Consider the following 23,029-nt stretch of genomic DNA (forward strand, 5'->3'; position numbering starts at 1 on the left):
ACCCGGATTTCTCCCTCCTCTTCTCTTTACCTTGTGTCTTCTTCAACTGCAAGTCTTTTCTTTTTTCCCCCCAATACTTTTTAATTGCTTTTTTGTAACAACAACAAATAAAACAAATACTCTTACATTCAAAAATTTGCATGTCTTCTTATTTACCCTGCGCCTTATTGCGCCCGGACTTCCTTCCATCCCTTCAACGGTTTTCATGTCTCAAGTCTTTTCTTACAGTTTCTTATTTACACTCCATCCACACCACAAGATTTACATTAATCCTGCTACAGATTTTAAATTCTTACCATTACTCCGTATATATTCAACAAATTTACTCCAATCCTTTTCGAACTTTGCTTCTTTTTGGTTCCGAATCTTATAAGTCAATTTCGCCAATTCTACATTTTTGTCTGCCACTCCATTAAAGTTGGGATTTCTTGGGATTTCCATTTCTGAGCCACTAAGATTCTAGCGGCGGTCGTTGCGTACATGAATAGTTTGTAATCTTCCTTTTTTAATTCATCCCCTGTTATCCCTAGCAAAAATGCTTCTGGTTTCTTTGGGAAAGTGTATTTAAATAGTTTTTTCATTTTGTTATATATCATACCCCAATATTTTTTTCATTTTTTCACACATCCACCACTTCAACTGCAAGTCTTACTAACTAATTTTTGTAAGCTGCATTGGGATCATTTTTAGCTAAATGGCAGATACAAACGTTTTAAATACACTAAATAGCTCTGCTTAGCTTTCCAGGGGCTGCAGCAGCAGCAGCAACAACAACCACCAATTAAATTTGGAAGGTCTCATTTAAATAAAAAGGGCTGTACCAAATTCCAGTGAGCTGTAAAATAGACTCCGGTGTAGAGATCAAAAATGATGCCCACCATGCTTGTATCATCCCCAGTCTCGTGGCACAGAATTAATCGGCATATTCCCCAAATTATGCACATTCCTGTGGCATCTGTGAGCTCATCATCAGCTTCTATTATGCTCTTTATGTTCTGTGATAACATTTGATTTGTACAATGAAGTAAAAGTTTTAGTTATGTTGTCCGTCCGTACCCCCCTCACAGTGGATCATGAAATGGTGGTTGCATTGCTTAAACTTCACTTTCCGTGCTGCTGTTTGTATTCCTCAGTCATTAGCCATCGGGGGGGGGGGGGGGAATCTGTTGTCTGTTAGTCATATCTGCTGTCAGCCCCTGCAAATTCTATGAGCTATTCTGAATGTGCCAGATCTCCTCTGCTATTATTTTATACAGTCTGCATGATGTGTCCATCATGCAGGGAGACCGTAAGAGTGTGTGAACGCAACTTTATTGCCCACATCTTGATAGACAGAGAAGCATTTCGCATTTATTTATTTATTATTTGTTTTGTAGCTGGTTGGCATTCCTCTCCCCAAAAGTGCTCAGTAGTGGCTCTTCATCAGCATAGACTGGGTGGGGGGGCACAAGCTTCTGTCTTATCCTGGTGGTTCATAGAATCATAGACCTGTGGAACTGGAAGGGACCACAAGGGTCGTCTAGTCTAACCCCTTGCAATACAGAAATCTTTTGCTTTTAATGTCTTTGATCAAATTTGCAGGTGGCATCAAATTGGGAAAGTTCACTAATGCCTTAGGAGACGGAAATGGGATTATTTTATTTTTTAAAAATTAATTTATTTAATCATTTTTTCAACACAAACAGCAACAACAAAAACCACATACAACAAAAACCACAATAACACTAATAACACAATTTAACAATTCAGATTTGAGTACTGATATACCTATAACTACACCTTTTTAACAATATTTCCCCACCTTTCCTCCCCCTACTTCCCACCACTTTCCGCCTTATCTCTTAAGTATTCCTTCCAGATTTCTTCATATTTATCCATTCTTAATTTGCGTCGATATGCAATTCGTTTGTATGTAACTAGTCTGTCCATATTGTCAATCCATGTGCTCAATGGGATCTTTTTGCGGCTCTTCCAATTCATCAGTACAAGTTTTTTTTGCTTCTAATATGGCACGGTACATCCAATTTTTTTGACCCCTTGTAATCTCCCACGTTTCCGGTATATAATTTAGAATTAAATTCAAATCCCTTAAATAACAACAACAACAACAACAAATTCTTACTCTTGCTATATATATCCTCACCTCACAAATGTTGGGCACCACCCACACTCTCTGTCCAGTGATAGCAAGCTTCCAGGGGGTTCCAGGAACTCCTCCAAAGTCTGTGCTCCTTTGGAGAATTGAAGACGCAGTGGAGACCGCCGTAGCTTTAAGAAATATGATTTATTCACATATTTACACCTTCAGTCTGCATGGAGGGAGTCCAGATCTGACGACATGGTCATATCAAGCAGGGCTTTTTCCCCGCAGCAATGGAGCACTGGAGTCAAAGGCATCTCTCTCACCCAGCCTTCAGCCAGCCTGCCCAAGATGGATCATAGTCTTTCTTCTCCCCTTCTTCCCAACACACCTTACTAAAGGCACTTTTCCCCTGTCACCTCTCTTGCAAACACCCCAGTCACCTTGGCAACCTCTGGTCTGCCCAGGCCCAAGATCCCTCTTAGATGGGCCACCAACACCTTTAGTCATGTGCCGATGATGGCATTAAAATATTTTGTTCTTCTTCAATAAAGGAGAAAAAGGAGACCAAATTGTGTCAAAGGTATCTCTCCTATTTATTTTTTTTTGAGATTTTTGTTATCTGACGGTTTGTTTTTTAAAAATATAAAACACTCTGAAGGTCTTGTTAGAGCCAAAAAGTGGCATGAAGTGTTTGTATTTTTATCAACATAATTAAAAGAAAGATCTTGCTGGTCACCGGCCGGTGCTGACCTCAGTAGGTCAAGGTTGGGGGACTGGGTTTAGGTGGTGGGGCAGATTGTTTTCTCCCCCACCCCATGGGCCAAGTTTGACAAATGGGCAGGCCAGCTAGATGCCAATCACCTGATGTCACAATGACTTTGGGCAACATTGCTTTTGCCCACAGGGTTTGTAATCAAACTGTTATGTACTGAAGTTCTCACCCTGGGCCAGCAGGGGGATACTGTAGATAGTTATGCAAATAAGGGATCAAAAGTGACATTCAGTGATTGGATAGTTTTAGAAAATTGTTACAGTTACATTGTACTGGAGCTCTATATAAGCAGGCTGACTGAACCCTTCAGTTCAGTTCTGGCCTGGCCTGTGAATAAACAAGAGCTGTTTGAAGAATCGCTGTGTCGTCTGATATGTTCACCCACAACTTAACACGAACAATATGGACAAAGACAGAGTCCGCAAAGTGCCAAAGACCAGCTGCTGATCAGCACCTGGGTGGCCCAGTTGGGCTGGCAGGGTAGCAGTCCCATCTCCCCTGTCCCCCACAACTGCAGGCAAATGAGCTGCTGTTCCTCTCTCGCTTCCTTTGCATGACCTAAATTTCTGTGGTGAAATCATCAGGCTGACAGGGTCTTCTCTTCTGTGGCATCTTACTGGAGGTAAAGACACCCCTCCCACAGCCCTGGCATCCTAAGTTACGCCAAGGCCCTAAATGGCTTCAGTCCAGTATACCTGAAGGAGCGTATCCACCCCCATCGTTCAGCCCAGACACTGAGGTCCAGCTCCGAGGGCCTTCTGGCAGTTCCCTCACTGCGAGAAGCCAAGTTACAGGGAACCAGGCAGAGGGCCTTCTCGGTAGTGGCACCTGCCCTGTGGAATGCCCTCCCACCAGATGTCAAAGAGAAAAACAACTACCAGACTTTTAGAAGACATCTGAAGGCAGCCCTGTTTAGGGAAGCTTTTAATGTTTAATAGGTTATTGTATTTTAATATTCCGTTGGAAGCCACCCAGAGTGGCTGGAGAAAACCAGCCAGTGAGTGACAAGGCTCAGAACCACTTAGTCTTTGAGAAAGGGTTTCTTGAAATTCTGGGCTGCCATTTTGGTGCCCTGTGTTCCTATGGTTCTTTTCTTTGGGTATCCGAATACACGAGGTTACTCTTAATTCCCTTCAGGTGTGTCAGGGAAAGTACTTGCCCCGATATTCAAACTGGAATCTCGGGGTGTTTGGGTGTGAGGTGGGAGCAGCAATGTTAACAAAAGGAAAGGAAGTGCTGCGGAATTTTTAAAAGCCAGTTTGTGGTTCCGGAACACAAGGCTGTATCTGAATGAGTTGGAAATGTGTGCACAGGTAGATCAGCAGCTTCTGTGTGCGTAGTGGGTTTGTATCGAACTGCAGCAGCAGGCCTGTCATTCTTCATTGCACGACATCATTCCTGTGGGTGGGTGGGGGGAGTGCCCCTCAGATCCCAGACAACGCAGCAGCATTAAGGGGCATTTGCCCCTGGAGCTTCAATCCCTCCCACCCAGTTACTCGATGACAGTGGGGCTTCAGATGAATTTAAGCAGTTTAAGCAGACGGTATTAATGTTTATATGATAGGTCTCGACAGGTAAAGAGATCTGGGTTGATGAATTATGCTCTGTGACTCAGCAACATCAGGCCTTAGTTAACCATTACCTTCCCGATAAACACTAAGATGAAGTTGCCTAACGGTTAGGATTTTCTAAAGTGAAGTCTCCCCCAGGTTCAAAGGCACTTTCTTGGTGGGTTAAAGATTGCAATGTGGTTTTAAAAAAAAGGAGGAGGAGGAGGAGGAGGGGGAGGGGGAGGGTGTGTCCGTAACAACACATTGACTTGGCAGTCGATTCCTTTCAGCTGATAAATGTGGCAGGAAGGCAGCTATAGCATCACTGACTAAGCAAGTCACATCTTTCACTAATGGCTGACCATTTGCCAGTTTCGAACATTCGAGTTTTCTACAAATATACGTGACTCTTTAAAAAAAAAAAAATTATTAAGATTTTGGAAATTACAAAAAGAAAAAAGAAAAGTTAAACATAGAAAAACAGAAACAAAAACAAAAACACTACATAAAACATTAAATTAACCAAACAAAACAAAAACAATTAAAAACACTTCCAATATTTTCGATCTTAACTTTCATACACTTGTTTCACTGACTTCCTCAACGCCTCCCTTTTTGTATTCCACTTCAATTAACTATTTCAGCAAGTCCTTTCCATCTTCATCTATTTTCTGTCTTATAGTTAATTTTAACATATTGTAACCTAGTTTTTTCCCCTTTTAATGCATTAACAATCTATCTATACCTAGTTCCTTCTAACATTTCTGCCAAAGCCATATAACTTTATTTACAAATATATGTGACTCAACTTTCCTTAAGTGTCTGACACGGAGTGGGGAGCATCACAATTTAAGAAGGATATTGACAAGCTGGAATGTGTGCAGAGGAGGGCGACCAAGATGATCAAGGGCCTGGAAACCAAGCCTTATGAGGAACAGTCGAGGGAGTTGGGGATGTTTAGACTGGGAGGAAATATGATAGCCATCTTCAGATATCTAAAGGGCAGCCACAAGGAAGATGGAGCAAGTTTGTTTTCTCCTGCTCTTGAAGCCAATGGATTCAAGAGCAGGAGATTCTGATTAAACACCAGGAAGCGTACATTGCAAAACCGACCCCCCCCCAAAGCAAGGGTCAGCAACCTTTTCAGCCATGGGCCAGTCCACTGTCCCTCAGACCTTGTGGGGGGCCGGAATATATTTTGAAGGAAAATAATGAACAAATTCCTATGCCCCACAAATAACCCAGAGAAGCATTTTCAATAAAGCCAGTGTGGTGTAGTGATTAAGAGCGGTAGTCTCGTAATCTGGGGAACCGGGTTCGCTTCCCTGCTCCTCCACATGCAGCTGCTGGGTGACCTTGGGCCAGTCACACTTCTTTGAAGTCTCTCAGCCCCACTCACCTCACAGAGTGTTTGTTGTGGGGGAGGAAGGGAGGAAGGGAAAGGAGAATGTTAGCCGCTTTGAGACTCCTGAAGGGGAGTGAAAGGCGGGATATCAAATCCAAACTCTCTATTCTACTCATGTAAAAACACACTGATTCCTGGACCACCTGCGGGATGGATTTAGAAGGCGATTGGGACACATCCGGCCCCTGGGCCTTAGGTTGCCTACCCCTGGTCTAAAGCACATGGCATCCCAAGCAACACCACCAGCAGTGCCCACCCATAGCATGGCCAGTCATGGGTGAACACACACACAGTGTGTGCCCAAGGGGAACAATGCAAGCAAATGCACATGGCGCTGTGAAAGCCATAATCACAGTCCCTACAAACACCCCAAGCACTCAGAGAGGGTGTCAACAAGAAACAAATAATACACAAAGGAAGATTTATTGCCAGCATGGAAGGGTTCGGTCGGAGCACAGGGAGGAGTCCTGTGGGGGCTGGGATCTGATCCCCCCTGGAGTCACACACCCTGCAACCTTCCCAGGGACAGGCCAACCATCATCTCTCCTCTCCTCTATCCTGGGTGCTACTTGGCCCTTCCTGCTGGGGCCTGGGCATCTCTGGGCCTGAAAGGCACAAGACAGACACTACCAAGGGTTGGGAACTGCTGATAGCTTGTTGGCATAAGACCTAGTGGTGGCTGTCTGCTCCTCCAGGGACGTCTTCAGAAGCCCTTGAGGCTCATGTAGTCCAAGCCCTTCCTGGATGCATGACATCCAGTACTAAAGCACCTGGGGTTGGTGGCCACCCAGACTGTGCTTAACAACCTCTACCAAAGGTTTACCACCTTCTAAGGCAGGTTCCCCCACCGTACTGAAATCAGAATCTTTTTTTCTATACGAACTCCTCTTTCTTGCAATTTCACGCCATGCTAACTGGAGCAACAGGAAATGAATTCACTCCAGCATATTGGCTGCAGGTTAAACATGACCAAGTCCTTCCATCTTTGCTCATTGGACTCTGGGGTCTCCAGGCCCCTTACTGTATCTGTGGTTCCTGTGGGGATGTCCCAACTTTGTCAATATCCCCCTTTAAACCGTGTGGCCCAGTACACCAGGCCAAGCCAAAGCAGAACTTAGGTACCATTACTTGGCTGTCACAATGCACTCCTGGTTCCTGGTTAGTTTGTGACCCCCCAGTTCCTCTTCACGTGTACTTCAGGTCAAGAGTGGATCCCAGTGGCTCAACAGTGCCAGGCAGCAAGAACAACCCAGGATATAATTCAGAGGGTTTTAGTTTAGTTGTTTACATGCTGGGTTTTGAACAGCACCAAGGTTCCCTCGGAAGACACAGCAGATGGAATAAGGGCTCAGGATTCTGATAGCACCAGTGAGCGCCAGAGACTTAAGAGAAGGGAAGGTCAGGATGGGACCAGGTGGGCACTGCTGTTCCACAGTACAGACAATACAAATCCCTGCCTTCACATCCCATGATGCCCCAGGAGCCTGGGAACAAGGAGGGAGGCACAAGGCTCAGCTGAGGAGGGCAGGATTTAATTCTATGCATCATTAAGTAGTCCTCTCACTGCAGTGTCCCCCTATACATCATCCATGCTGAGTACCCTGCACACTGACATTACATTAGTGTCTGGAAATGAATTTCCTCTTTTATAGGGAAATTGAGAATTCACCAAGAAGAAAGGAGGGAAGGGGGGCAAAAAACCCTTAAAAACCAATTATTGGAGCGTTTATGAGTCTCCCTGCTTCCCCCGCCCCCACGCTGCTTTCACAACACTCCTGGTGCCCAGATGCAAAGGAGCGTTTTATAGCTAATAGATTAAGAAAAGAAAGAAACGTTGATAGATTAGGAAACAGTGCAGCATTTGCCACCTATTCCATTCCACAGACGCTTTGCATGTTGGAGAGTGAATATGCACCCTGCTCATCCCAGCTGCCAGAAGTTTCCACCTACCGCACCTGGGCTCAGTATAGAGGAGGGTGCAGATCCTTGCCTCGGCAAAAGGGAATGACTCAACTATACAATGATGCACAGGCAGAAATATGCATCGCGGGGCATGATCCTGCATTAAAGATCTGCTAACTAGCAAGGGTGCTACTAGAACCAACAAGTTCCAATCAGGGAAGAATGGCAAGCCCAACTGCTAGACTATGCTGAAATGGCAAAACTGACTGGGAGACTCAGGAATCCGGGAGATAATGACTTTTAAAAGAATGGGGGAGATTTATAATTTACTTAGGAGACCACTGTAAACAAATAAAAACGTTAGCTGGACTGTAAAAATAACTTGTAGAGAAACGAAAAATATGGATAATTTGGAGAAACGAAAACTGTGGAGAATGTAATGATATGTAGTTTTAGAAAAATTATTTTAAGGACCCATGCAGGGGAAAGTCATGAGATTCAGAGAATCTCATATGGATATAGTAAAAGTTTTTTTCTTTTTATTATTTTGAATTTGTTCTTGTAAAAACTGATAAAAATAAAAAATAAAAAAATAAAAAAGACCTGCTAACTAAAGAGCCACAGGAAGAAGCATGAGTTCTGTTCTGGTGGTGTAGCTGTGTTGGCAGAACACAATTTACACCATATGAAACTCCTCCAGTACGTGTGGCAGAACACTCCCCCAAAACAGAGCAGAAACCCATGTGGACCTAGTGTAGCAATGCAGTATCCTAAGCCCCGTCATTCCAGCAACGTGCCCACAGCAACCCTCACATCTTCACAACAGGTCTGGGACTGGAGTTATTTCCCCTCCCATTGAAGTTGGTGGGATGGGGGGGTGTGCTTCAGGAAATGAGAAAATAGTTGCTCCATCTTTGCCCCTGCAAACGACAGAGCTGATGCGGTAAACTCAGCACTCAGTAAAATTCACAGAAGCTGCCCCATGTCAAGTCAGGCTATTGGTCTCTCTAGGTATGTACTGCCCACACTGACTGGCAGCACACTGACTAGCAGCATTGGAAATGCCGCTGGGGCCTCCTGTGTGCAAAAGACTGTGCCCTGCCTCTGAGCCCAGAGAGGGCTGGGTTTGGCGCATGGGACTCTCTCCCTGGCCTCACGGGACACACAGTGTTAGAGCTGGCCAGGATCCTGAGGGAGAGGACAACACAGGGTAGGGGGAAGAGACTGCAGAAAGCTGCCTTCTTTCAGTTTTGCAGGCTTTGCTGACTGCCTGTCACCATGGGGCAAAGGTGCAGAGCATCCAGCTGAGAACAAAACAGAAAAGGGAAATGGGAAAGACTGCCAGGGCTTTGCGATTAGAGGGCTGACTGTCTGCTAGGAAGGCAGCGAATGCTGCAAATAAACAGAGAAGGCATGTTTCAAAATATATAATTGAAAGAGCTTAGGGTTGTATTCCAAGCAGTGCCAGCAGCCCTCCTGCCCATGTGTGCCACCCAGATCTTCTCAGGAAGGTTCCCCAACCCTCCAAAACGGATTTGAGGGTTCACAAGGGGCTGCAAGTTGGCCCACGTGCCTTGTACTTTAAACCACACCCCAACCATTTTCAAGCTAGGAGCCTGAGGCTCCCAACCTCCACATGGGGCTTCTCCTTGCTAGAAGAGACCCTGATTTTATTAGTTTTCCATAGCAGAGTTTTTAGCATTGGGGAGGAAGGGCAGGATAGAGCAAACAGTTAAATGATGTTATGCATTCTCTGGGTCATTCCCACTTTGCAGGTGAGACTTCCTTCCATGTCATGAGTCTAGGGCGAGGTTGCTTCAGCTGATCCAGGGTTGCATCTGTGTTTCAGCAAACACAACTTTTCCCATAGTATGTTTCATAGTAATTGCTTGTATGAGACATCACCTTGCCAACAAAGGTCCGTATAGTTAAAACTATGGTTTTCCCAGTAGTGATGTATGGAAGTGAGAGCTGGACCATAAAGAAGGCTGATCGCCGTAGAATTGATGCTTTTGAATTCTGGTGCTGGAGGAGACTCTTGAGAGTCCCATGGACTGCAAGAAGAACAAACCTCTCCATTCTGAAGGAAATCAGCCCTGAGTGCTCACTGGAAGGACAGATCCTGAAGCTGAGGCTCCAATACTTTGGCCACCTCATGAGAAGAGAAGACTCCCTAGAAAAGACCCTGATGTTGGGAAAGATGGAGGGCATAAGGAGAAGGGGACGACGGAGGACGAGATGGTTGGACAGTGTTGTCGAAGCTACCAGCATGAATTTGACCAAACTGTGGGAGGCAGTGGAAGACAGGAGGGACTGGCGTGCTCTGGTCCATGGGGTCACGAAGAGTCGGACACGACTCAACGACTAAACAATAACAAACAAAAAGAGAGACAGTGTGGTGTAGTGGTTAGACTAAGAACCTAGGAGGTACCTAGTTCAAATCCCCATTTGGGCATTAAACTCATTTGGTGACCTTGAGAGCCGGTCTCAGCCTAACCTACCTCACAGGGTTGTTGTGAGGACAAGATGGAGAAGGAGAACTGTGCATGGTACCTTGAGTTTCTTAGTGTAACAATAAAAATAACAGAACATAACAGAACATGTGACAGAAAAAGAGAAGCTATCCTGTTTGCATTTAAACAGATGACCCAGTAATCTGGTCTGGAGTTGAGCAGCCCCATGGCAACTTGGTCTTCCTTGGAAATGGATGGGCTATTTATTAGTATTATTAATTCCTGCATGTAGGAGGTTGGGACTAGATGAGCCTTGCGGGTACCTTCCGACTCTACAATTGTAGGACTACCCGCCCTTCACCTGAAGGTCTTAGGGTGACTTACAACATTAAAACACAATCCTATAAACTGTTTAAAGCAGATGGCAATTGACATTTGTCATCCACTATCTAGACAGGCCTGGTAGGAGCAAAAGCCCCAGGCTTGCCCCTTCCCCTTGTGATCTTCACCTGCCTGTTTGATGCCATGGCAAGGAGAGACACCATAGGAATCACAGCAGCCCCCAGGGGACTCTCTTTCCTCTCTGCCCAATGGCTCCCGAGCAAGTTCAAAGTGCCTTTGCAAACCCTCAAGAAGTCCAAGAAGCCACCAACTTGGCTGGCGTTAAAAGATAATTGGACAAATTCATGAAGGAGAGAGCTATCAATGGCTACTAGCTGCAATGGCTATGCTCTGCGCCTCCACAGTCAGTTTGCAGGCTTCTGACACGCAGCTGGCTGTCCACTGTGAGAAAAGGATGCTAGCCTGGATGGGTCCCCTTTGGCCTCATCCAGCAGGACTATTATTCTTCTTAAAAAGGTCACGGAAAAGAGCAAGACAGGAACTGGATCCACGTGTGTTTCCCCCATAAACTGGGGATTTGGTGCGGTGGGGAAGCAGGCTGTGAAGAGTCGGGATGTTAGCAGCATGGGGACAAGTGTGCGGGGGACAAGGCTGAACTGGCCTCTTCCCTCCTCTTTAAGCCCCTTATGAGTGGCACAATCCAGCCCAAGCAAAAATACCCAGCAGGGAGGAGCTAGAGGTGCCTCTGGGCAGAGTACCTCTGGACCAGGCATAGGCAAACTCGGCCCGCCAGATGTTTTAGGACTACAACTCCCATCACTCCCAGCTAACAGGACCAGTGGTCAGGGATGATGGGAATTGTAGTCCCAAAACAGCTGAAGGGCCGAGTTTGCCTATGCCTGCTCTGGACTCAGATCCGGAGGGTTGGGCTGCAGCGCTGCTTGTTCCTGAACTCCTGCCATCCCAAACACATAGACTGCGCTGAGCCATGGAGGCTCTGCAGAGCCCTTCCAAAAGAGCAACCTGCAGGGACTGATGGGGGGGGGGGCGGGAAGAAGTCGGAGAGGGTGTTAAATTAAATTAACTGAAAACAGCTTGCAGATATTTAATCGGATTAGGGTTTTATGTGATGAATTAATATGTTTAATTTCATAATGTGAAGATTTAAGGATGTCAATGTTTCAGTTAAATTTTATAAGAATTGTGATTTGGAAAAGCGTTAAAAGGGTAGGCAATGAAATTCAACTAAGAGGAAGCGAGGAAGTCACTTAAAGTTAATAAGTGTAATTTTCAATAAGGCTATGATTTATGATTGTTTGTCTTGTGTGTTTGTTTGTGTATAAAATTGTGAAAACCAATAATTTTTAAATTTCTTTTTAAACAAGTCGGAGATGGTGGTCGCGGCGCCCTTCTGCACATGCTCTATGGCTCCTGAAAAGCTAAAACTCGCCGCGCGCCGCCCGCTGCCCTCCAGCAGCTTGCGCACGTTTCTCCGCAGCCGCCGCCATCTTGGGAGAGGCGGAAATGGATGGGGAGGGGAAGGAAGGGCGGAAGCGCCGCCATCTTGGCGCCGGATGAGAGACGACGGTCGTGGGCGCCATCTTGAGAGAGGCACCGCAGGCGGAAGTGGCAGTTGTTCGTTACGTTTATTCTATCGTTCCCTCTCCCTCGTTTAACCGCCACAGCAACCCTGCGAGGTAGGTCCGGCTGAGAGTGAGCTACTGCCCAAGTCACCCTGTGAGTTGCATATGGCCGAGTGGGGATTTGAACTGTTGGCTCCCAAGATGTACTGTTGTCAGTACTCTGGGATTTGGACATCTAGGGGTTAATATACCCACCCACCCAAACAAGCAAAATATAGCAAGCCAGTTTTATAACCCTTTGTGTGTAAGCTGACCAAAACTTAACCTCTCCATATTAGGCAAAACTGCAGAAATGTGTTCTTTATGGAAAATGCTGTGGTTTTGCCAGATGCCCTGTTCTCCTTTATGGGCCCTGTGCCAATTGTTAAAGATCCCCATTAAAAGGTAAAGGGACCCCTGACCATTAGGTCCAGTCATGACCGACTCTGGGGTTGTGGCACTCATCTCGCTTTATTGACCGAGGGAGCCGGCGTACAGCTGGTCATGTGGCCAGCATGACTAAGCCGCTTCTGGCAAACCAGAGCAGCGCACGGAAACACCGTTTACCTTCCCGCAGGAGTGGTACCTATTTATCTACTTGCACTTTGACGTGCTTTTGAACAGCTATGTTGGCAGGAGCAGGGACCGAGCAACAAGAGTTCACCCCGTCGCGGGGATTCGAACCGCCGACCTTCTGATTGGCAAGTCCAAGGCTCTGTGGTTTAACCCACAGCACCACCCATGCCCCAAGGATCCCCATTACTCCATCTCAAATTCTGACTACATCTAAAGACAGCTTGTACCCGCTGTGCAATATGAGCTATTGAAACAATTGGGCTTGAAACTTATACTTAAAACAACAAACCACTTTCCAGGCCTTAAAATACAGAGTCAAATTTTAAAGCACATTTGGGGATTTGATCTCATAAGCTGTGTCTCCCTAGCTACAGCCTAGCTATTATCAACTTAACTGTTTTGAGTTCTTGCACCAAATCCATTCAGAACTTGTACTTAAACCCAAAATGGCTTTTTCACCCAGCCTTCTATTTTTTCAGCATGTAGCAAGAGTGCTATCTCACCTTTACCATCTTTCACTCTCTAAACTTTTTGTATTTAACAGTAAGAGTTAAGAGACTGATCAAAAAAAGGCAATGTCAAATGATTCAAAGAGAGAGTTCTCCAAAGTAGGAGGTATTTCTGTTCTCTCAACAGATGCAAACACGACAGTTCGCCAAAGGAGCATGTTTCTGGTGTCAACTGATTTTTAAAAAGCATTTGTCTGAAGGAGCAGGTGTTTGCAAAGTGAACCAATCCAAAAAAAGGACGCTCTCCAAAGGAGATGTTTGCAATGTCATCTGATCCAAAGAAGACAGTTCTCTGAAGGAGTAGAGGTTTGCGAAGTCAACTGCTCCAAAAAGATGCTCTCCGAAGGAGCAATGTCTGCGAAGATCCAACTGATCCAAAAAAGACAGTTTTCTCAAGAAGCAAATGGAGCTCCTCCATGATGAGATCTATGAAGAAAGGCAGGTCTTCTGGCTGAGCTCCATGAGCCAAATATTTCTGATATCAACTGATCCAAAGAAGACAGTTCTACAAAAGCGCAGATGTTTCTGATGCCAACTGATGCAAATACAGTTCTCTGAAGGGGCAGATGTTTCTGATGTCAACAAATCCAAAAAAAGACAGCTCTCCGAAGGAGATGGTTGCAATACCGACTGATCCAAAAGAGACAGTTCTCTAAAGCAGCAGGGTATTTCTCATGTTATCTGATCCAAAAAACACATTTCTCTGGAGCTAGTTTTTGCAATGCCAACTGATAAAAAAGATAATTCTCTGAAAATGTTTCCATTGTCAACTTATGCAAAGAAGAACAGTTTTCACAAGGAGCAGATGTTTGCAATTGTCAATTGTTCCAAAATAGTTTCCCCAACCTTGCAACAAACCAGGGCAGCCTCCAGATGTTTCTTTGGGCTCCCTTCAGCCACCCACTGGCCCAAAATGGTATCAGGGAGAAGATTATTGGGGGTCTTATTGCAGTTCTGCAAACATCTGGTGAATTCTACAACAGCTAGCTGGTTGCCATTTATGTTTTTCTCATTGATTTGGGATGGGGAACTGGGACCATAATAAATAAATAGGTATCTCAAGTTCACCCTTTTTGGACAAAACAGACAAAGACGCAGTTGACTTTCTCATAACCTGTGGACCTAACCAGATTAACTCTTCCACTGCTTTGCAGAATAGATGTCAGATTCGAGACTACATCACAAATGAGAGGTGTGAAGAGTTGTAAGCACAGAATGCTTTCCATTATTGAAGTTACAAGAGATGCATTCTGACAGAATTAAAAGCTTGGTACAAAAACCTGTAAAAAATGGTCAAGTTTCATTTTGTGGTAGGAGGAGCTAATCCTACTTCCCCCCACTGCCATACACATCTTGTTTCATATGAATTGTTGGGTAGAAATAGAGTGGATAATAAATATTCCACCTTCAGAGCAATTTACCAAAACCAAGTCCCATTCTATCATGTGGTACATATCAAGTGGATTGTGCAACCTGTGCACCAAACTCTGCATTGCTGTCTGTAAACATACCTCTTGCAGAAATCACATTTCAGTCCTTGGTATGCCAACTTGTAACTTTTTCCCCACCCTACCAAAAAAGACCCCTACAGGTATTATGATTTTAGGAAAGCACGTCCCTCTTCGGTCAATATGCATTTTTAATTTTTTTGCATAGTTCAGATATATTGAGATGTTTTCTGCTAATCACTGTGTGTACATCTTTTGTACAGGATGGATGATGCAGCAGCCCTAAATAACAGAGTATTTTAAGATAATCTAGAACAACTCTTCCAGAGGACAATATATCTTGTGAAGCTGATAACACCAAAACCCAACCCCACCATTAACTTTCCTGAAGTGACTCCTGGGACCCAAACTAATGGATTCAAATTACAAGAAAGGGGATTCTGACTAAACAATAGGATAAGTTTTTGAGGGTCAGAGCCATTCAACAGTGGAACAGACTACCTTGAACGGAGGTGAACTCTCTTTCACTGGAGGTTTTTTAGCAGAAGCTGGATGGCCACCTGCGAGGGATTCTTTGGCTGCGATTCCTGCATTACAGGGTGTTCCCTTCCAACTCTGCGATTCTATATTTATTAAATTTGTATCCCAACCTTCCTCCCAAAGGAGCTTAGAACTGAACAAGGTCCAGTTGTTTTGGCTGAAACTTGTTAGGCCATATTTTGAATACATTACAGTAAACAATACTGTCAGTCTGGAAATTAGGATTCAGTAACCAAAGAATTCTGAACACTTGATATAAATGCTACTTTTTTCCTCCTCCAGAGGTATTTCAGTGAGCCGGCATAGAAGCCTTGCCATTACTACTAGAAAAACAAGCAACACCTTTTTTATCTTCTAGAAGTTGTTTCTTACTGAATCATTGTATTACACTATGACATAGTAAACTCATTTGGTATTCCTACACAAAAGCAGTGTAATGAGTAAAACAAAAGACCTGTATTTATTTTGGGGTTTTGTTTCTTGATTTGTGATATATTTTATAAATAATGTTAGCTTAATCAAATTAAAGTTAAACAAGTGTTTATTACAATACTGGGAATAGTTCATATGAACAGACAGAGTTTTGCTGTGCACTTGGAACGGTATTTACAGACATGAATAATTTTTAGGCAAAAGAAAAGAGTTAAGCCAAGGCAGACTTTTAGTAAGTCAAGTGCTGTAAAACATTTCTGTCTACAGTAGGGGAAGAGGACTCATTTCCTAAGTTAACAATATTGGAAACACTGTGGACTCTTGAGCGCATATTGTCCGTCCCCCCCAAAAAGAAACCCACGGAGAAAAGCCAAGTTGAGCAATTTGCTTTAAGATTTCTTGTATTCAATCCTTTCTACTTTCACGTCATCACCAATCAGCTGATAAACGTAAGTAACAACAGTGGAAGCTTGGATGTCCATCAGCACAAATGAAGGAATGATGTTGCTGTGGAAAAAAAACATGTGAGTGTTATTTTAATGACTGCATCTGAACTCAGCAAGTTCTTCGAAAGCTAAAGTTACCAATCCTCTGCCCCTTTGTTTAAGAGAACGCTCCACTGAACTCACTGGGGGATGGTGACCCCATAGTCTTCCAGCTGTTTGTTGGACCCCTATCAGTGCCAATCAGCACCCCCAATGGTCAGGGAAGATGTGAGGTGTAGTTCAAGAACACGTGGAGGGCCCACAGGTTTACGATCCCTGTACTAAATTGTCTTACGTGAATCCCACTAGCATCCTCAAATAACCACTTGACGTCATCTGACATTTCTGCAGCCTTGGTCAGGGAATATAATTCAGGAGGCAGTTCTAATATCTCCTGCTTTGTCCTCTAGCACCAAACACCTCTTAAGTTGCATCAAGCAAAATACAAATCAACTCAGTACTCCTACTGAAATACAAACAAACTATTTTATTATTTTATTAATTGGTTAAGACATTAAAAGTGATCAAAATTTTGGGAAAAGTTCAACTGTGCATAGTCCCTTATGTGCTTTGATATCAAAATAATATTCCAAACTGCAAAGAAATTCTAAGACTAGATTCAGGAATGTTTCCTGTACCCAAATCTACAATAAATTTATGCAATAATTCAACTTGATAGCAAAGAACAAGCAGCCATGAGTACCTCAGTTAACTAACTGTAGTTAGCAATGACAAGCACATTGTGGTATTTAGCAACTCACTTTTCCAAAGCACTGTAGGCTCCTGTTGCTGATCCAGGGTTGATATAGAACTTATTTTCATGTTCAAATGCTTCAAATTTGTGTGTGTGCCCTGAAATTAGGATGTCCACGTCAAACTGCCTTTGAAGTAACGCCAGGCTGGCCATGTCGCCCCATGGAATAACTTGATGGCCATGGATCAGTCCAATCTTAAACTGTCCGACAGTTACAACTTTCTGTTCAGGATAATTCAAGTTCTAGGATTAAAGCAACAGCACAAAAATCACATATGCACCAAGAGTCCATTCTCCCTTTCTGTTTTATCAATTCCAAATAAAAATGCCGTTTTGTTTTCTTAAGAATAACAGCATGGCAGCATGTTAATTGGTGGACTAAAAGGGTACTATTGTCAGACACGCTAAGCAAAAATACACGCATCCCATTTACAGTGGTGCCCCGCAAGACGAATGCCTCGCAAGACGGAAAACTCGCTAGACGAAAGTGTTTTCCGTTTTGGAGGTGCTTCGCAAAACGAATTTCCTATGGGCTTGCTTCGCAAGATGAAAATGTCTTGCGAGTTCCTGCGGGTCCCCCCCCCCTTTTCTAAGCCACTAAGCTGCTAAGTCGCTAAAAGCCGCTAAACCGCTAATAGTGTTAATCCGCTAAGCCGTCAATGGGCTTGCTTCGCAAGACGAAAAAACCGCTAGACGAAGAGACTCGCGGAACGGATTCTTTTCGTCTTGCGAGGCACCACTGTACTCAAAGAGAATCCATGTGATATCAAACAGACTTGCAAGGTCAATAGTTCTGTAATTAAACTAAAAAAGAACAGCACAACACAAACAGAAATCTACCATCTTTCCCCACCCAGCAGTTGAGTTACCTCATCAAAATCCCCTCTAACGACATGAACATCACCAGCCAAGGTCTTGAGGTAGTCATAGCTCTCCTTTGTGCAGAGGTTTCCAGTGCAGAGAATGTGTTGAATTTTTCCAGGAACCAGCAGCTTCTTGAATTTAGCTGGCAGGCTGTTGCAGCGGTGTGGGATATGAAGGTCTCCCAACACTAAAACCAACTTACAAAGGAGTAAAAGGAAAGACAACACATTTAAGTCTCCAGCAATATGTCACTAAACTTTCAGAGTTCCCAATCTTGTCCACGATTCCTTCACTTACGAAGTGATAAAGTTTCCCTACAACGAAGGCAGCCCCATTAAATTTCAGTGGGATTACTGCATCCTTATTGCACTTTGCAATTCCTTCCAAATCCTGTGACACTTGGATATTAAGACTGTTTTAAAATGATTTTGAATCCACTGCAGTTAAATCTGGCACGAAGCCCAAACATGGCAACCACAGTTTTTCCTCCTTGAAAAGCGAGGGCTTCACCCATCCAAGTAATTCCATTGTTATCTCAAGACAAAGGCGCCAACTCCCCAATAAAATATTGGAGGGGTCCGGGCCCCTCCCAAAGTTGATGGGCACTGCCATTCAAATGGTTTGGGTGTGCCATGTCTTGTGATCTATTATTCAGGGAAGGGCTCACCTGACCCCCCCCCAAAAAAAAATATTTTATTCAAGTTGGCAGAGTCATCTCACCCCCAGATACATTTTTTCCCCAGCACGCAAACAGACAATTCTGTAGTAACACTTCCAGGCTCTGGGCTGTTGCTTTGGTGCAGTGACACCACACAATGCCTTGCACAAGTCAGGTGGGGTGTGTCATAAGCAAGACAGGCAGTGGTAATACAGAGCATTAAACTGCCCCTGATGTTGGCAAAAGGAGCTGAGGACACTTAACTATAGCCACAAAATGCTTATCAGCTTAAGCTCACCGGCGCATCAAGCTCCAAACCCCGGTCCCTGGCAATGTGAATGCCAACTTACTTTTGCCAAAGTATGCGCAGAACTCACATGTAGTGCTGGCCAAGCCTACAGGGTCTCATCCTCATACTGTGTTGTAGAGCACACCCCAAACTCCCCTGTTGCTGCAGTCAGCAGCGAAGAACTTGTTTGCCATTATTGATCTTCTCACTTAGAAACAGCTGATAGGGTCCTCTAAACTGAGACAGTGGTTTACAAAGCCATCACAATGAAGCACCATGATGCAAGAGTTTGACCACACCCCAAAACTGTAGTTGCAGCATCATCTGCAGCTAGCAAGACATTGCTCTTGAATCTGTATAAATTTATGCATTCTAATAGCCACTAAGTGGGTTGTCACCTACCACCACCAAAGTTAGCAACAGGCCAAGATGAACAAACTTACTCTGTGCCCAGCCTTATTTGGATGAAGAAGTTGATTGCAGACAGGGGGTGGGGAATGGAAAAAAACAGGGTGAGACATGAACAATGTTAAATAAAAAGGATGCAACAGAAAAGGAAACATCTCAAGCCAAATTAATAGGCAAATCATCAACTAAATTTGAATGTTAGGAAAGGAAATGTTAAAATAAAATTGATTTATGCAACTGATTTCATAAAGCAGGGCTGGGAAATCTCATGCCACCACTCCTTCAATGGTTCTGCTTCATGTCCTCTTTGAGTGCTTTTGCCTGGTTGAAATGCGTCCCTGAATTGTGAAGATGCCCCTTGTTTGCCAGAGTGGAGAATTTAGAGATGTGGGCAGGTGCAGAAACCTTCTACATTTTCATGGCTGGAAAACAGCCTACTGTATAAAGGTAAGTCTACCCACATTTGCTTCTTGCCCCACCCACCACTTGCAATGTGCCTCCACTGGACTGTGTTCCCCATGAGATCATGTGACCCTCTGCCTGAAAAAGGTCCCCATCCCTAACATTCATAGAAGGGTTTTCTTAAGTCTTCCCTGAACAGATCCTAATCTCTTGCAGTCACCATGGAACCTGTGACCCTCTGTGCATTTGTTGGATTCCACCTCCCATCATCCCTGACTATTAGCCATGCTGGCTAGGACAGATGGGATGCCACAGGTTCTCCACTAAGGCCTTTTACATGCCACACAATTCACCATGCAGATGTAGGAGTTCCAATATGCAGCTCAGGAGTCCACTGCCCATACAGTGGTGCATCGCAAGACGAAAAGAATCCGTTCCGCGATTCTCTTCGTCTAGCGGTTTTTTCGTCTTGCGAAGCAAGCCCATTGACAGCTTAGCGGATTAGCGCTATTAGCGGTCTAGCGGCTTTCAGCGATCAGCTGAGAAGCAGCTTATCAGCGAATCAGCTGTTAAGCGGCTTAGCGCTTAGGGAAAGGGCGAAAAAAGCGAAAAAACCCCCGCGGGAACTCGCAAGATTTTTTCGTCTTGCGAAGCAACCCCATAGAGAAATTCGTTTAGCGAAGCGCCTCCAAAACGGAAAACCCTTTCGTCTAGCGGGTTTTCCGTCTTGCGGGGCACCACTGTATTGGCTTCCCCATTCACTTCTCTGGAAGGGAGAGGTCTATATGCTTGGTGATGTGAAAAGGAGCTAACCCTTATATTGAACAAATACACAGAAATGGGTGTCACAGCAGTATAAACCAGATACAGGATTTTTGGCATTAGCTCATGAATGACCCTCCATACACCCACTTCATTTTAGTTTACAATGAGGAGTAAGAACCAAGTTTTTATTCACAAAATCCTCTTTCTTGCCATATTGCTATAGTAGATCCAGCTGGGTTTGAGGTTGATGCTATTCGATCAGTGATACAAAAGGGCTGTCTCCAATGCTGCACATCAGGGAGGCTCAGAGCCTCCAGTAGTGTAAAGAGAGCCCCTCCCCTCAAATGCTTTGAGGCTCTGGCTTCTGGTCCCACTTCAGAAAAGCTCTTATGAACAGGGCTCTGTACTCTGCATCGTGACAAATTTTGCAACCTGTACAAATTATGCAGAACTAAATGATTTCTCTTGAGTGATTCCAAATTTATTTACTGACACATTACACCTTATCATAGCCATAACTTACTGTTTTTACATAATTTATTCTGGTTTTGCTAACCATGGGCAGGGCGAAAGAGTTGTGGAGGAAGCTGAAGTCCCTTTCCTAACTACTGAAAATCTTATTCAGCCAACCTTTTGGGTCACAGAGATTTCATCAGGCATTGCTCCAAGATTTTCAAGCATATAATGGCAGCCAGATAGGCTGAAGTGAAAGCAAGTGCTCTCAAGGAGTTGAAATTCCCACCCCCACCATCTTTGCAGACACAGACCTGCATCTGAGCACTACAGGAGCTGTCCAGCTCTGTTTACTTTCACAAGATGCTTCCATAGCTGTTTCAGTGCAATGGGGGGGGGGGGAGGGGATCAAGCTGCTTGTCTGGAACCAAGCAATTTCTACTAGGGATAAAATTCCTTGTACCAGCAAGCATTGTTACTTATTCACAACCTGCCCCCACCCCCACCCCTGGTTCATAACTATCCCCATCAGTAAGTTTCATGTTATAGTGACACACAGCACAAGATGGCTCAGTTCATGGATTCGTAATGCATCTAAGGGGGTTAGCCAAGCATAATTATGAGAGAAAAGTTATTGCCATAAACACCATGAATGTACAGTGGTACCTCTGGTGACGAACTTAGTTCGTTCCAGAAGTCTGTTCTCAACCTGAAACCATTCTTAACCTGAGGTACTACTTTAGCTAATGGAGCCTGCTGCTGCTGCCATGCTGCTAGCAAGCAATTTCTGTTCTCATCCTGGGGCAAAGTTCTTAACCCGAGGTACTACTTCCGGGTTAGCGGGGTCTGTAACCTGAAGTGTTTATAACCCGAGGTGTTTGTAACCCGAGGTACCACTGTATGTGAGTATTGCAGGAAGGGAATCAAAACTTGTTAAGGACAAAATCAGAAGAAACTCAGCAAATCTTCAGGGAAGCTTACTGGCTGCAAAATGAATTTGGAAATTGCCTTTGACAAGCAAACTCATTGAGATAATATCACAACACTGTCATTTTCTCAAACCATTTTGCATATATCACTGAATTTCAGATGTATTTCTCTTGTATAAAACTCAGCCGTACTCTATACGTAAGCAGAGTAAGCTCCACTGAAAACAATGAGACTTGTAATTTAGAAAGAAAACACTTTTTGGGGGGAGGGGGCAGCGAGCTATCCTTCACTGCCTCCCACTTTTGCTCCACTAAAAAGTGCTACCACACTAATGGTACTATACTGATATAAGCAAAACAAGAACTGCAGGGATAAAGACAGAGGGAGTGTTCTGGCTGGGAGTGAAATTATCCGGGCTGAGCGTGGCAAGTTAATCCTTAGTTCTTCAGGATCTTCAGCAATCCTCATAACGGTGGCAGGGCAATGATCATGCCACAGGAAGAACGTTGTCCGTCTTTTGAGGACCAACAGACGCTTTATTTAATAATAATAATAATAATAATAATAATAATAATAATAATAATAATAATAATTTTTTATTTATACCCCGCCCTCCCCAGCCAAGGCCGGGCTCAGAGCGGCTTACAAGCAATAATAAAAACAAGATGAATGATTACAAACTTAAAAACAAAAATCAAATACAACATTACAATAATGGAACATTAAAATATTAAAATGTAGCCTCATCGCACCCCCCCCCCAAAACACACACCCCTGAACCTAACGTAAGGTCTGAAGGCACCACCCCGATGCCGATCACGAGGCCAGCCTGGGAATCCTGGGCGTTCAACATGGGAGGAACCATTTAACGAAGTGAAATATATTTTGATGTTAAATAGCATCAAGCCAAATTCACCCCCCGACCTCGCTGGCTGCGGCTGTTGGGGGCCGGGTGCCCAGCAGCGTCCGGAGGGCCCACAGGGCAGCCGGCCCGGCTGTTGGCAGCCCAGCAGCTGCCCCTCACCCGCGGCCCTCCGTGCCCTGCCGGGCTCCGCCTCTCACCAGCCCGGCCGGCAAGGAGGAGGGCAGCCGTGAGCACCGCGAGACCTCGAGGGGCGCCAGGCCGAGGCCACGAAGAGGGACAGCTCCGTCCCCCAGGCACCGAGGGAAGAGGAAGAGACGGGGCTGGGCGGAGCGGGGCCTGGTGGGCCTCTGCCCCGGCCTTTCTCGCCGCCCTCGCCCTCCCACGGTAACTCACCATCTTGGGGGGCTCTCCGTGCCGCTCCTGCACCGCCTGCCTGCCTGCCTGCCTGCCGCCGCTTCCGGTGTGCCAAGCCGGAAGATAGGCCTACGGAAGCCGAGGCGGGACAATAAAAAGCGCACACGC

At 44.8% G+C, this 23,029-nt stretch overlaps 1 protein-coding gene and 1 long non-coding RNA gene across 5 annotated transcripts; one reads left to right on the forward strand and one right to left on the reverse strand.

The window, feature by feature from the left end:
- The first annotated feature begins 12,089 nt into the window (after positions 1 to 12,089).
- LOC309345505 lies at positions 12,090 to 14,504 on the forward strand. 2 transcript variants are annotated; one of them, XR_014158267.1, is made up of 3 exons: positions 12,090 to 12,204; positions 13,342 to 13,470; positions 13,521 to 14,504. It is a non-coding gene; the product is annotated as an uncharacterized lncRNA (long non-coding RNA). The 2 variants fall into 2 exon arrangements; XR_014158266.1 differs by having other exon boundaries at positions 13,342 to 14,504.
- Positions 14,505 to 15,725: 1,221 nt separating this feature from the next.
- Positions 15,726 to 23,000, reverse strand: VPS29 (VPS29 retromer complex component). Of its 3 annotated transcripts, XM_081868556.1 has the most exons (5): positions 22,901 to 22,918; positions 19,128 to 19,139; positions 17,743 to 17,934; positions 16,881 to 17,116; positions 15,726 to 16,141 (listed from the first exon to the last, which is right to left on the reverse strand). In XM_081868556.1, the coding sequence occupies exons 1-5, from the start codon at positions 22,901 to 22,903 to the stop codon at positions 16,024 to 16,026; spliced, it is 561 nt and encodes a 186-aa protein (XP_081724682.1). In that variant the 5' UTR covers positions 22,904 to 22,918; the 3' UTR covers positions 15,726 to 16,023. The 3 variants fall into 3 exon arrangements, with proteins under 3 accessions (XP_081724682.1, XP_081724683.1, XP_081724681.1); XM_081868557.1 differs by lacking the exon at positions 19,128 to 19,139 and having other exon boundaries at positions 22,901 to 23,000; XM_081868555.1 differs by lacking the exon at positions 22,901 to 22,918 and having other exon boundaries at positions 19,128 to 19,795.
- Positions 23,001 to 23,029: the final 29 nt, after the last annotated feature.

Source organism: Podarcis erhardii (assembly GCF_964252035.2).
Source record: "Podarcis erhardii genome assembly, chromosome: 7".
NCBI lineage: Eukaryota > Metazoa > Chordata > Lepidosauria > Squamata > Lacertidae > Podarcis > Podarcis erhardii.

Coding starts and splice junctions, on each gene's coding strand:
- VPS29 (XM_081868555.1), bottom strand. CDS start 19,274: ATGATTTGCCTATTAATTTGGCTTGAGATGTTTCCTTTTCTGTTGCAT. Junction 17,935..19,127: donor CAAATAAGGCTGGGCACAGA/GTAAGTTTGTTC, acceptor CTCCTTTGTAAG/TTGGTTTTAGTGTTGGGAGA. Junction 17,117..17,742: donor TTAGAGGGGATTTTGATGAG/GTAACTCAACTG, acceptor CTTTAATCCTAG/AACTTGAATTATCCTGAACA.